This window comes from Scomber scombrus, chromosome 5 (genome assembly GCF_963691925.1).
Source record: "Scomber scombrus chromosome 5, fScoSco1.1, whole genome shotgun sequence".
Classification (NCBI taxonomy): Eukaryota; Metazoa; Chordata; class Actinopteri; order Scombriformes; family Scombridae; genus Scomber; species Scomber scombrus.
In genome coordinates this window covers 11,487,754-11,502,900 of record NC_084974.1, presented here as the reverse complement: position 1 = coordinate 11,502,900, position 15,147 = coordinate 11,487,754, and the positions used below count along the sequence as shown (strand labels likewise).

Here is a 15,147-nt window from a genome sequence, read left to right as displayed (position 1 = left end):
TAATTCTAAATTGGGAAAGCTGTTTAGGGGATTCCCTTTGGATCAGAGGATGGTGCAAAACAGTTTTTCTCCGTCCAGTGAGTGCAGTTCTGTCAGCCTTCATGTCTTTCCTTTGACATTTTAGGCTTCCCCTTGTTATGTACCGTAGATTGTGAGTTTGAATTTTCCCACCATTATTTTATTAATGCTGCTTCGGCATTGTCCTTGTTAGTGTGTGAGTGTCACAGCTTTTTTTTTCCATCACGGTTATAGTGCTGAAGTCAGCAGAGTACTCTGATTGGCTCTCAGCGATGGCTCCTAAATCGCTGTGATCTGCAGCCTGCTTTTCACATTCATTCAATGTCTTTCAAAGGGGAAAGCAACCAAGAATAGAGATGTTGGCTTCTTTCTGCTGAGTGACTGAGTATCACTTCCATGTGGACCACAGTGGCAGTGTGTGCTACAGACCTTTCAAAGAACTATTTGAAAGGTATGTACCTTTGAAGGTTGAATAGTAGCTATCTTTTTACAGGCAGGGGTACCATCTCATTAATTGATTAGTATCCAATCTGCCTTAGCTTTCACTGTGCTCATAGAAGTAGAGTTACATTGTCCACATTTTTATTTTTACTCATAAAATAATTTTACCATTACAGTATATATATATATATATTGCCTAAGAATTTATGCACACACAAATCTTTTGCAATCTGCCAGGACTTACATTGTTTTCCCAAAGAAAACATATTTTATATACTGTAACACACTTTAATGCAAACTGGACACAAAGTCTTTTGTAGGAGGAAGATTCAGTTGATAATTGTGTTATTGTCCGTCAACCCTGACCTAATCAATAATATTCCTCTTTTAAAGACACAAAGGAAATGCTAAATTGATTTGTAAAGGGCATGCAGAGTGCAAAACAAATAGACAAGCCTCTTCCACTGTAAGGGTCTATAATTTGGATTTGGTTTTCATCATTTTCTACGCTTCATAATTGATCCAGCAGAATATTGGCTTGCACTCTATAGGTTCAGTCAGTCCAGGGACAGCTGGAGTTCATACTCATCAATGCAACATCTTCAATTATGGCTTCACTTCTTTTGTTTTCAATCTTGCCCTGCATCTCTGAAGCCCATCTGCAATCTGGGTTGCTAACAATGTCATGTCATCTCTTTTGTCTGTTTTTTTTTTCTTTCCAGATAAGTTCCAGATCATTTGATAACATATTTTTTGTGCCGTCTTGCTGCCATAAAGACATGTCCTGCTTAATACAAGTAGAATGGCTATGAACTGGGATTATGTCAGCTTAATTGGGATAGAAATTGTTATTACTTTTAAGATGTTTCATTCATCACTGGACTTTTGTGCCTAAGAACAGAATTACATTTGATCACATTTCTGGTTTTGACTCTGGATTTTACAACTTACTGATTTTTTCAAAAACATCAGCAAAAAAAAAAAAAGAAGAAAGCAAAAGCCTGTTCTCCTTGTACAGTATACATCAATGTAAAGATTGTGTTTGCTCAATAGCAATCAAGGCTGGAGCATTCATTTAAGAGATTGATGTCCTTGCAAAACATGTAGAAGTATTAACTTGCTATTTGTCAGATAAAGAACAGAGGGAGGCCAATTAGAAGTTAGGAAAATAGTTATTGTAGAAGGACTGAAATGGAAAAGGAGTGAAGAGGAGGAGGCTTTAAAACAGATGAAAATTAACAAAGATGTGAAGAATAAGGTGGATAAAGTTGTCACATAGTTTTGTTAACCCCTCCCTCCCCCCTCAATGACTGTCCACATGTAAAACGAAGATACATTTTCCCCTGCAGCAGTCACTGCTGCAAGTATGTTTGATTTTTTTCTCAATCTGAAATATTAGCACCCACCCGCCGAGCCAAGTGACAAGACGACTGCAAGAAGCAAGCTTTTTAATGCAGCCATCTTTGGGGAGTCTTTGAAACTCATTTTTTGTCTCCACTGTCAGAGAAAATGAGTCTCAAACATGATAAACTACTTACTGCTACAGGCCTTTTTTAAAAAAACAGATCAGTATTACATCCAAAAGGCTATAAGGTGCTTATTGTATTCTACTATGTTTTATTTTAAGAACAGGCTGTGGAGAACCAGTGTGACAGCAAACATTTACATCCCTGTCTCTCTACAGTACAGTCTCTTTCTTTCAGCTGAAAATATAGAAAGCAGGAACTATAACTAGGGATGCAAGATTAATTTCAGAAGTGTGGGGGCCAAAAATTGTGTGTGTGTGTGTGTGTGTGTGTGTGTGTGTGTGTGTGTGTGTGTGTGTGTGTGTGTGTGTGTGTGTGTGTGTGTGTGTGTGTGTGTGTGTGTGTGTGTGTGCGCGTATGTGTGTGTAGCGGTCTATAGACATTCATTAAACTTTTGCTGAGGAAGTATAGCTTGCTTGGCTGTGTAACTCAAAACACAAAACAGCTAACCAGTGCTTTTGGGATTTGAAAAAAATACCCAAAACTACAAGTTTACAGGACAGTAACACTTCTGCAGTTAACATCAAGCATATAAATGTTAACGCTGTCCTTGTTTTAAAAGCAGCCATGACCCAAATCCATATGATAAAATAACAAACAACAACAAAAAAAACAACAACAAAAAACCACATAACTTTCCTGCTGCTTCACATTCGCAAACTGTCAACATGCCATGACAATGCCGTTCATAGCCTACAATAGCCTGAATATACTTTGGAAGCACCTTGATCACCTTTACTTGCAATAGTGATGGCTTAGTTCAGCTAGCTACGCTAACAGCTCAAGCAGGCAACAATGTAACACACAGTATTGATATAATTTTAATGGTTTTAATGTTCAGTGTGTGCATTTGATTTGTGACGATGTCCTCTTTGGAACATGCATGTGGATTAATGTTTATTAGCTGAATGAAACAATAATAGTACATTTCTCTGTGTTCTGTTGGCCAGAATATAATGTTGTGGGCTGTGTTTAGTTTTGTAATTTAAAAATTGCAAAGCAGCTATAATTTGTGACTTGATAAGTGCTGGACTTAACTACTTTTTTTATATATGACAACATTAATCATTTCTGGCAGTGTAGATAAAAGGTAATGGACTCACACACTTATTTACATGAATTAAATTACACCCAATCCAAAAGCAGCTATGCTGTCAACCTAACAGGTTGCTTAATGATCCTTAGCTGATCACCTTCTTACAATACAATTTGGTGTGTTTAGTAAAAATTGGCCATCTGTAAGGGGAGCACTTGGGTATGGGCAACTTATATATGGAAAGCTAATGAAGTTTTCAGAAGTTTTGAGCAGTATAGTACAGCAGTAACAATAAGTAATGTAAGGAAGTAAAATCAATTTTAATATACCATAATATACAACAAAAATAACATGGAACAATCAGAGAGATGAAACTAAATTAAAGAACACCACACAGCACAGAAGAAATAAGTTATACAAATATTGAAATCAATAAATACAGGTGGGTTTGTGAAAACTCCCTATTCAGTTATATTGAAAAGGCAATCTCAGTGTAGTAAATTACACAGTAACACATAAACATGACTCCATATTTAATGACATAAATGTGTTGGTAAAGTGAATAAAATGTACTTTGATTTATAGTCATCTGAAAGAGAAATAAATGATTATGTAAACTTAAATGAATGGCAAACACTAATGGCTTACACAGAAACACTGGAAGTGGTCCATTTGGATAATGTGTGTGCACAGCAACATATAATGAAGTGGATCACACTTAGTGCATTAGTGTTGAATATGAGGCATGTTTTAACACTGCATGCTTCTGTTTTGGGAACAACTTGAAATGAGCCATTTACTCCTCTGTTACATAATGAACAAACCTTGTTTAATGCATATCAATTTAACAGTTGCATCACAATGTAACTACCATGGAACAAAGCACTTTTCATTATGTTTTTGATATATTTAGTCAAAGAAGAGAGTCGAGGGTGGCAAATCTGCCAATCAAAAACTGGAATTCTGAACTCTCACATCTTCATCTCACTTAATTTGCACCATAATGGTGTGAATCAGTCATCAAATATTAAATGTCTGTGGTTATCCTACATGAGTGTTGGAATATATAACACTGTGTATGCTGTCATTGAAATCATAATGCCTGTCTATGGCTTCATATTTAGATCAGTATTACACCAAGTTTATTTAGCTGGTGCCTGGATTTTTATCACAGCTAATACGGAGAATACATGATTTCGACAACTAGTCACATCTATTGCAAAAGTGCTAATAATTTAAGCAAATGTTCTCACAAGATTTTCTCACAGCTCTGATCTGTCAGATTATGTGTTTGAGTGTGCGAGAGACACAAATGAATAGATATTATAGAGACAGAGTTAGAGAAATTGACGATGATGGGATCAATTAGAAGGAAAGGCCTGAAAGAAATGGAAACATCGAGATAAGAAGGCTGAATGAACAAGAGCTATGGAGGGAGGAAAATGACACGCACAGGTTGAGAGAGAGAGAAAGAGAGCGAGAGAGAGAGAGAGAGAGAGAGAAAGAGAGAGAGAGAGAGAGAGAGAGAGAGAGAGAGAGAGAGAGAGAGAGAGAGAGAGAGAGAGAGAGAGAGAGAGAGAGAGAGAGAGAGAGAGAGAGTGGTTAAAAAAAACAACAACCTGACAGATCCAGAAGTCACTCAGTGGAAACTTAAAAATACTGACTCAGTTCCCCAGAGGAAGATGAAAGGGGAAGGCAACAGGACACGGCCCTCAGCTCACGAGGTCCCAAAGGGGAAGTCCTCACCGAATGATTAATTATGTGGCACTTATTTTAATAATTAAAGCTTTTAACATCAAATTCTGTCCCTTGGGTCCTGTGAATACCTAATGGCTACCCCATCCTGCAAAAAATGACAAGCTCCGAAAGTGATTTTATTAAATGTCCCTAGTTCACTTTCAAAATGATGAATTATTTCAATAAACAATATCACGTTTTGGCCAATGCCTGTGTTAGATCAGAGACATCCCACTTTATGATTTGATGTATAATGTGGGTCCACACATCCGTCCATCAACCCATCAGTCCAGCTACTTCAGGGAAACTTTTTGTGTCATTTTTTACAGTGCGTCTAACAGGATGGACAGGGCTTGTGCGCTGGAGGGACTTAACTGTCAACCCTTTGCCCTCCATTGCTCTGCCGTGCCTGCACTGGAGGAATAATTGGTACATTAAATTATTTAAAAACAGCCAGGGCACATTATCATAAATATTCACTTGACGTTCTGCTTAGATCAACAGTCAAAACCCAGGGTGGGGAATGTAACTTCATGACATCTTGCATGTGTGTGTGTGTGTGCATGCATGTGCATTTTAAGTGCCCAACGGCTGATTGATGGACAGTATTTGCAAACAAAACGTCCTCCTGTCAGTGAACATAACTGAATGCAGACAGCATGAAAATGTCAGGCTCATGCACAGACACAGATGTGCCTGTGAGTATACATATCCGCTGTGGGCGTAGAAATGTCAAACGTCTGGGCACTCTCACTGAAAGACATGCGCATATAGGCTCAGCAGTGCAGCGGCCCTCGTCAGTCCACCGTTGTAACAAGTGCCTCTGACAAACCTGTCACTGTTCTGGCTTGGGACAACATAATAATGACATACTAACAAAGTAGAGCTCCTGATAACAGGTCTGTTAGCACCTACTAATGTCATTTGTGACCACACTGAGGCTTTCGTCTGCCTCAGAGTGACTACACCACTGCTCTACAGAGTGTATGTATGTCTGCTATGTTTATGAATTACTATCTATCTATCTATCTATCTATCTATCTATCTATCTATCTATCTATCTATCTATCTATCTATCTATCTATCTATCTATCTATCTATCTATCTATCTATCTATCTATCTATCTATCTATCTATCTATCTATCTATCTATCTATCTATCTATCTATCCATCTATCTATCGTCTTAAGTTTTTTTTTAAAGTATGCAAATGCTCTTCTATTCTCTGTGGGGTTTTCAATTGTAGTCATCCAGCTGTTAGATGGTGAATTGTGTAGTAAGTTGTGCTTTGCGGCATAGAAGCTAGGAATAACCTGGGGAAATGACAGCACACTACAGTAATTACTAGTCTTCGATTGCAGTGGTGTTGAAAGCAGTTAGAGATGAAAAGCCAAGAAAGGAAAGCTGATGAAGGCAGGGTTGGCAACATGTCAATATAAATGATATGTTAAAATGTAGCAATGCAATAGAAAATAGGCCTGATGGTTACAAAACACACTGACAGGAGAATGACGCTCGCCAATTTTCTTTGAACAGGATAACACCTGAAAAAAAATATATATACATGCAGAGATGGCAGCATTACCATGGGCTATTCTGTATTCATAGTGGTTCATGTGCTGTGACAGATGCCCTCTGTCACAGCACAGGGGGGGGGGGGGGGGGGGGGCATGTCTCATTCCTTAGTTCCCATTGGTCACTGTGAAATCTCATTGGGCTATCACTGCAGGTTAAAAAATAGTACGTTGAGATCAGGGGGCAGTTTGTATTAGCCATTACTTAACGGCAGAGGCCAAAGAGTATACTGTGCAGCGAGACAAGACAACTTTTGAAAGTTTGAAAGTAATTGTAAGCCTGTGGAGGTAGTTGTGTTAGAAGTAGTGTTAAAATGAAAATTAGGAATAATAGAGGGAGCTGAGAATAATACTTACAGGTGACCAGACTTTCAAATGTTCAAATTTGGAAATACAATTTATTAGAATATAGTAATGGTAGCTTACTGTAATGTCTTTATAGACCTATTCACAATACTCAACAACCAATTCACAATTAATGTATAACAATGTAAACATACCCAGTTGAGTTTTCGTCCAATAGCAAGCACAATCACTTTTTTTTTTAAATCAAATTGTTTGAAACAGCTGTTTTGATTGTTATACACTAACAATGAATGTATTGAACTGTGAAAAGGTCATGTCCAGCTCATCATGTTATGTGGAGGTAGAAAAGAGCTGCAGAGTGTACCAAACTATTTTAAGGGTTTATGTTTGCCAAGATCTGAAGCAGGTTTTCCTTTTCATTTTATTGAATTCCTATAGCTATCCCAAGGCAACAGGACAGTTGCATTTTCCATGTGGACCCTCTAATCACTTAAAAGCAGTATGTGTTTAGTGTAATTTTACATGCCTCATCCATTGTGTGTATTTGTAATTACAGTGCCATGTGCAGTGGATATGTCATACAGTGTTGCAATGCTCTTACAATAATATTTGTCTGCCCTTATCTGTTGTACTTCAATGGATATTCAAACACAGTGCATACACTCTGCATTGTGGTTTCTCACTGACTTTATTTAATGACAAATGACTTGTAAATTATATATATGAGATATTCTTTGTCATATGAACTGTGTATTATAGTATGTATAAAGTCAATTTTTATAAATACGATGTGCAGTTTTAAAGCCATAATTGTTTCTGTAAAACCTGGTGGTGACAAAAACTTAAATAACTAAATATTGTTCAGCATATTAGTCAGTATAATGGGACTGGGTATGCTTTGGAAAGATCTGCAACAAGTTCAAGTTCTTTTAACTTTTACCGCAGCAATGAGGAGTAATCTCTTCTGCTACAAGGCACTGTCTTGGTTTGGTGTTACTGCGATCTTCACAAGAAAACAATAGGCCTAATTCACAAACAGTGTATAATGCACACATCTGTGCTTAAACAGTGCATACAAGTGATTTAAGAACATTTGTGGGATTCATGAATCTTTCTTCACAGGAGAGAAACAAGTGTTTTACTCACAATGATAATGTCCTTATCTGAATTAAAGTTTAAATATGATATTAAATATACATTGATAACAATTGAATTTATAATTAAAACAAACCTATTGCAAAATGAATATTCTGTTTGCCATTTTATCATCATGGCTGCTAATTTACTGAAATATTGTTTAGACTTTATTATTTTTGTTAGCATATCGTGACATAGCAGCAGTTTCCAGGAAATGTCTCTCACTATGGAAGCTGCCTCTGTGTCTCTCTGCAGGTCTCTGTCCAGTAGTTGATAGTATAACATATAATATTCCATTCTGTCACATGACTGCCTCCCACTGCGGAGAACTTTGCTTTAGAAATACTTTTTCAGCATCTGACTTCATGTCCATGCATTCCTTTGTTATTTCTGTAACAATGCAGAGCTGCTCTGATGACATTTTAGCTGGACTCATATTTTCTAACAGCTTTAGGTGTCCTACTGTCACCCCTGAATTTGTTACATGATTGTAATCAAATTTTTGTTTATGAAACTTGTCCACAAACTGATTAGATGATGGAGCCTTATATGACATTTTTGGGGGCATGGATAATACTAATTATCATACTTCACAAACATTCAGACAAACCTCTTGAACAGGCGGAATTCATGAGACTGAAACAAGAGATTTAGGACAAGTTCAGGCAGTTAAGGGAGTTTGTTGAATCCCATGTGGGATTTTCTTATTTTCCTATTATTGCTTTGTGCAAGAACAAATATGATAGAAAAATAAGAAAGCATTCAGGCATGAAGCCCAATGTTGTGCAAAGCTCCTGCTAGTGATCACAGACTTACTTATGTTAAAATATACATTGGGAAAAAAGGGATTATTCTGAGGAGTTGTCAGCTTATACAATCATTTAAACACATTAATCAGACTATTGTCATGCCTGCTGTATTTTGGTGCAATTGTACACACAGCCAGATCACATGGTGTGCGATAATCTGTTCAATTCAAACAGTGAAATTGATTATCGGTTTGTGTATTTGAATGAGTTTTATAGTCTTTTTAGCAGTGTGTGGGCACACCATCCTGCATGTTAGCATGTGTGCCTGTGGGTGTGAGGATAAACTGAGGAGTGACAAAACATAACTGACTGTTGATCTGTTTGTTGGTGCGTGAGGAAGCAGCAGCGTTGTACAAACCATTAGTTTTGCTGGGTAGCTCTGTGTGTCTGTGCTGATTTGAATTCTGGAGGAAAGGAATCCAATAAGCTGTTTAACTCTCCCTGAGTGTGTGTGAGGGTGTTTGTCCATGGTTGAACCCATTAACCACCCAATATGATTGCAGCGTCAAATGGGCTTGCTGAAGTATTTCTGCATGGCCCAGCAGTCCTTGTCCTTTTTAAAGTCTTGACACACTTACACAAGACCCAAAACTCCAAGCCACAGTTAATTATTGATCGGTTAGAACTGCCGCAGCAATCCTGACACATCTGTATAACTGTGTGTGTGCAAAACACAAACAGATGCCGGCCAATCAGCAAATTAAATGCCATATGCTGATTTCATTAGTTATAATTGAAGTTACTGCCATCATTTTTTGTACAGCTGGCATCAGTGCAAGGTGGTGAATAATGAACCTGCCTCTCAAATAACAGGCCCAGGTTTAGTGTGCTGTGTCAGCAAACATTCACCCTCTTGAAGTGTACTTAAGGAAAACAATTAATCCTTTGTTGCTCAAGGGATGTTCTGTAACTGACCCTCTTTGAAGTAATTCTAGGGGAAATAAGAGAGAAAAGCATCTGCAGAAAAACAGGAAAAATACATGTACACAAGTGCTGTACTATATGGGAATATGCTATTCTCTTTTGAGTTTAACAAGGAATATGGTGGTGATATTGTATGTTTTAATTACATCCCTTCCTGGAATTTCATCCATCCTGTCCCACTCACTCACTTCTCGGGGGTTGTGGAGTTTTCCTGGTTTGATTCCCTGGGAGAGCAAGGTTGAAGACGTGGATGCTTGGCAAAGATTATCTGGGTCGTGTGAGGAGTTTGCAGATTCAGTCACACCCAATCTAGTTGGATAACATTGATCTAATTAATGTCAGTGATAACAGAATTGATATTTATGACCCGGCAACTGCACTGGTCCTGACCAAGTCCACTGGTGTGTGGAGTACAGACTCATGCCAACAGTCAAGACTCCTGCGAATAGATGAGGTGCATTAAAACTAAGGATGAATTTTGATTAAGAATATTAGTTTTGTGAATCGCTCTGTTAAGTGCAAATGAACAGAAAGAGTCCCTCACCACGAGCACTTATTACATCTCACTAGCTTTGGCTTTACTCAGATTCTCTTATGGTCTGTATTTTATTCACTTCCATTGCATACTATTGCACTTTCGATTGATTGCATATTGAGTCAAGCATCCTCCCCTCAAATCGTCTAAAGTCACACAGAAATGTCCTTTTGTGTGTGTATGTTTGCCCACAAAGGATGTACTTGTCATATTTTGTTCAGCATAACCTAGTCATTATGAAACAGAATAAAAAAAATTAAATCAACATGACAGGAAGCTCACTGAAATGAAACCTAATGACAGCAAATCACAACATAGTGGAAGATGTCAATGGCTGGCTCGGAATATAGTGCATTACATACAGTGGCTCTTTCATTAGTTTCTCTCTGTTGTCATAGGTGGGCTTAATAACTCCTCATCATGCCTGTCATATTCTCACCTATCCAGACTGATGACAGTGTATCCCTTTATTTCGGGCTTAGTTTATTTCAAATGAATAGCAGCCAGAAATTATGCCAATCGACATCATGCAATTTGGAATAAAAATAATATTAATCGCTTTAAACTTAAGGATGCCCTCCCAACATGGTTGAAGATATTTAAAATTACTCTTTGACAATTGTTTTTTAATTCTTATTTTTAAATTACAAATTGCTTTGACTAATAATGTATGTGTGGTATGGTTTTTCCTCAAAAGTGTTCACTTACTTCCTTAAAAATCATTCTTCATTATCGAAAAATCCAGAATCTTTGAAGATGAGGAGTATTCAAGTTTACAAATTGGAGCTCCCCTTTTCGGTGCTTTTTTTGGCTGTTTTTGTGTGTATTACTCGTCTCGAATAACATCTATAGACAGGACATTGAGAGTACGCACAAATAGATTACAAAACAGCTTTTACGCTAAAGCCATAAATGCACTAAACTGCATTAAATAACAGCAATTATTTATTTATTTTTGTTTCTGCACTTTAAAGACGGCATCTCAATTTCGTTGTGCTTTGTACAATGACAATAAAGACTTGCTATATATATATAGACAGAAAATAAAAACTAAATATTGCATGCTGGACCAGTATTGGCTCTGAAATTGTTGTGATGTTTTGATCTCAGATTTTTGATGAACACAGAGAAACTTTCTCCCTTGAGCAGATGAATGTGAAAACAGCATCCAAGTGTCAAAATCTGAATGCACATAATGAAGCGCAAATATAAGTAACACATTATATGATATAGGGACATTAAATGCTAAACACAAATACTGTGAAAACTGGCACACAGGTCACAATGGAGGCAATATAGTCACAAGTATTGAAACATGTTTCCTCTGTCTCCATGACAATTTAATTATAATCAGTCACGACTTGCTAACTTGACTCGACTAATGCGTTTGAGTTTGATTATTTTGCTCCTAAATATACTTTTATACACCTCGCAATGACTCATGAGAATCACAGCTCATGTTTTAATAAACAAAAGAGAAACGTGTTGTAAGTTTAGGCAGCAAGTTACCTGTATCAATGGAAAGCAGGGTCTCAGACTGTGTATATTAGATTAGAGGCCCATGTGTGCTTTGTTGAGTTCAGTGAATGACACTGCAGGCACAAGTCTCCAAATGACTTCCCTGAACCTTCATCCTTAATAAGCGATGATTTAGTTTGCAAAGATAAGAAAATAAACAGATTACTGTGGTTTTATTATTTAAAATAAATGCAACAGACCTTTCTGTCTGTAGTTGTTTTTAAGTTTACTGTAATAAGGTGGACAGGGGTACTGTTTTCTCTTCATTGCTTTTATATTGTATTTTTTAGTACCCCTTTTAAAATTGCTTATGGGAAGCCTGATCCAGCTCTGCTCTCAAATCATGTTGTTACCTGGTTTGATTCCTAAGTAAGAACTCACATCACATCAGAAAAACCACAAGGTCACGCACATACAAACAAACACACAGAAAAATACACAGAGCTATCTGCCAAGATATACTTCCTGGTGGAGGTTCAATGTCATCGATGAGCTTGGCACTGATACTCGGCCAGCCAGCACCCAGCTGCCCACTGATTTTCACACACACACACATACACACACACACACACACACACACACACACACATGTTAGGCGGTCTGTCTCCATGAAGAGGTGGAAATATATTTATGGTGGAGGGATGGGCAAAGGCAGGCCTATATAGAAACTGGTGTAGAAAGACTTACACACAGGGGAAAAGCTGAATGAAGTAGAAGGGAAATATGATTTAGATAAAATGCATGACATATGAGCGTTTGACAGTTTCTCTAGTTACACTATCGACCCCTAGAGAAAGCAGAGAGACAAGGAGAAAGTAAAACTAAAGTAAGCATAGAAAAAAAAGCAATGTGCTTGTTTACATGGGTGATTTTCTTTCTGAATTTTCCCCAGGAAAGTTGTGGCAAGGACAAACTACAGACACAGGATGTAGCTTTTTAAAAACCAAGATAGAAGGTGACAATTGGAATAATCAGGAAAGTGTTTAATCAGAGAATGGTGACTTCTGCAGCTGTGGGGGATGGATCTTTCTTGAGTGTTTGTCAGATCATAGGCTTATGAATTCTACCTCTGTGGGGAAATAAAGACGATGAAGTGGCTGTTGTGCTACAGGCAGCACCACATGGAAATATATAATGATAGCACATGTGTCATTGCTGGAGCTTTTATATAATAGCACACAACAGAATACAGGGATGCTATACAAGCAGATGTAATCATAGTCATTTTGGGGACCAATTTGTTGTTATATGCCTCTTCTCGTATGTTTCTCATTTGATTGGTACAGTGTAGTGGTTAATGGACCGAGTTGGAAAGACAGATATTCTCCTTTCTGATTCTATGTCAGTGGTTAACCAACCTGGCTTCTATACAAACTGATGAGAGTAAAATGTCATTGAGAGGATTATTTGACACAATTTGCTGCCAACAACTGACAATGAGATGATAGCAAACAGCATAATAACATTACTGTATTTTCAAAAAACTTAATACAGCACCTCAAAAGAAATGAAGTGAGTGGGAGGGTAAAAGAAGAGAAGCTCACACAGATTTTCAGAACATGCACAATACAGTAAAATGTAACCTATACTGTCTGACTCTTCAGTAAAGTGCTGGATTGATGTAGCTGATCAAATGGTTAAAAAATACAATACCTTAACATTTAACTAACCATGTAACTTTGGTAACTGACATTTGCTGTACATTTTGTGGTGTCTGCACATTTGTGTGTATGTATGGTATGTAAGGAAACATCCCACTTTTTGGGAAATATACTTATTTTCTTTCTTTTAAAGAGTTTGTTACAACTGTCATATTTGTGCTTTGAGTATGGAGTTAATAGCCATTTGGTGATTTTCACAACATATAAAAACTGGAGACAGGTGGAAACAGCTAATGTGTATGGCACTTCTAAAGCTCCCTAATTAGCACATAATATATTTTTGTTTAATCCACATACTAACAAAACCGACCAGTTATGGTCTTACTGGAAGTTATGTGCCTAAACTATTTCACAGTGTAATTTTGTCTCTAAGGGGATGGCCAGGCAACCAGAAGAGACTCCATGATGTCACTACACCCGGCCACTGGTTGCCAAGATATAGATCCAGCATGTACAGTTACTCCCTGTACATTTCTGTTTGTGTATAGATTAATAAGTGGGATATGTGTTAATTAGTGGGCTTTAGATGTGCTGGCAGATTGTTGTTTCCCCTGCGTCCAGTTTTTATCTGAAACTAAGCACATTCAGTCCTTGCTGTACATGGTAAATGCCCAGACAAGAGAGAAAATATGTGTGTTCTCACCTAACTCTTTATCTTTTCTCTACTCAATATATATTAGTTGGCTTCAAGTTATTACTCTGACTGGCACTGATGTCTTTTTTCCCTTTCCCTTTGCTTTTATAGGATGATTCCATCCAGCAGCAATGACTTCCTGGTCCGTGATCTTGCCGCTGGGCGTAACTATGATCTCTGTGTCCTGGCCGTGTTTGATGATGTCATCACATCCCTGACTGCAACGCGTCCTCTAGGTTGTCTGTCATTCACCACAGACACAGAGTTCAGCCAGTGTCAGGCGCTACACAGCCACTTCCTGGGCGGCACTATGATAATCATCATAGGTGGGATTATCGTGGCTTCTGTGCTGGTTTTCATCATCATCTTAATGATAAGATACAAGGTTTACAGCTACCAAGGGGCAGGCCATGGAAAAGCAGGCATTTCTGCAGCTGCGCCAAGACCGCAGAGCAATGGGCAAGGAGGAGGTGGACAGGTCCAAGTTCTACCTCGTTCTGCCTCAAAAATGACTGACAGTCAGGATGACCAAGCACTGAGGCCTTCCAGGGCTATGTCGCCTAGCAACCCCCTGAGAGACACTGTGGCATTGGTTGAGGAGGAGAGCAGTGGACGGAGCGTAATGACAAGGACTGACTCCTTGGCCAATGAGGAATTGCTATCGCCCACCAAGACCCGCTTCTCCTCCAGGGTCGCCATTGAAATGAAAAGCAGACCATCATCTGTCGCCAAAGAACCCACCTCTCCCAAGGAATTTGCAGGTAGTAAAGAGACAGAGATAGGAAGAGATAGTCATACTATAGAGAGGACAGGCAGCTGAGCAATGAAGAGCCATTTCAGAGAGGTGGAAAGAAAGACAAAAAAAGAAATAAGATGATAAAGAAAGAGTGCAGAGACAAATAAGTAAGAACAAACAATACAGTTGAACAGATAGAGATGGATGATGAGAAAAAGACAATGTGGATTTGAGGGTGTGAAATTGAGCGAGATAATAATGGAGAGTGGAACAGTGAGAAACTGAGTGAGTGTGAAAGAGAGAATGAATAAGAAAGATGCAATCCTTGTGGACTGGAAGGCTAGTAATAGCGATAGAGGGCAAAACACATGTTCAACTGCAGTAGCAGTAGCATCTAAGTTTTAGTATACTCTCAGTTCTATGATTATTGTCAAGTCAGATCATACTGTAGCTTCTCACACTGCACATGAATCTTGAATTACCCTCCTAGCAGTGTAGCTACAGAAAATTACATCCTCCAAGCTGTTCTTGCTGTTCTTTTCAACTCCAAGGCTT

General features: G+C 38.1%; 1 protein-coding gene across 1 annotated transcript in view; it reads left to right on the top strand.

The window, feature by feature from the left end:
- The window catches only part of zgc:172282 (leucine-rich repeat and fibronectin type III domain-containing protein 1-like protein), a 53,286-nt gene extending 38,610 nt beyond the window's left edge, over positions 1-14,676 (top strand). Inside the window, exon 7 of the mRNA XM_062419218.1 lies at positions 13,968-14,676. Within this exon, the coding sequence (XP_062275202.1) occupies positions 13,968-14,676 (709 nt within the window). The remainder of the gene's footprint in view (positions 1-13,967) is intronic.
- Positions 14,677-15,147: the final 471 nt, after the last annotated feature.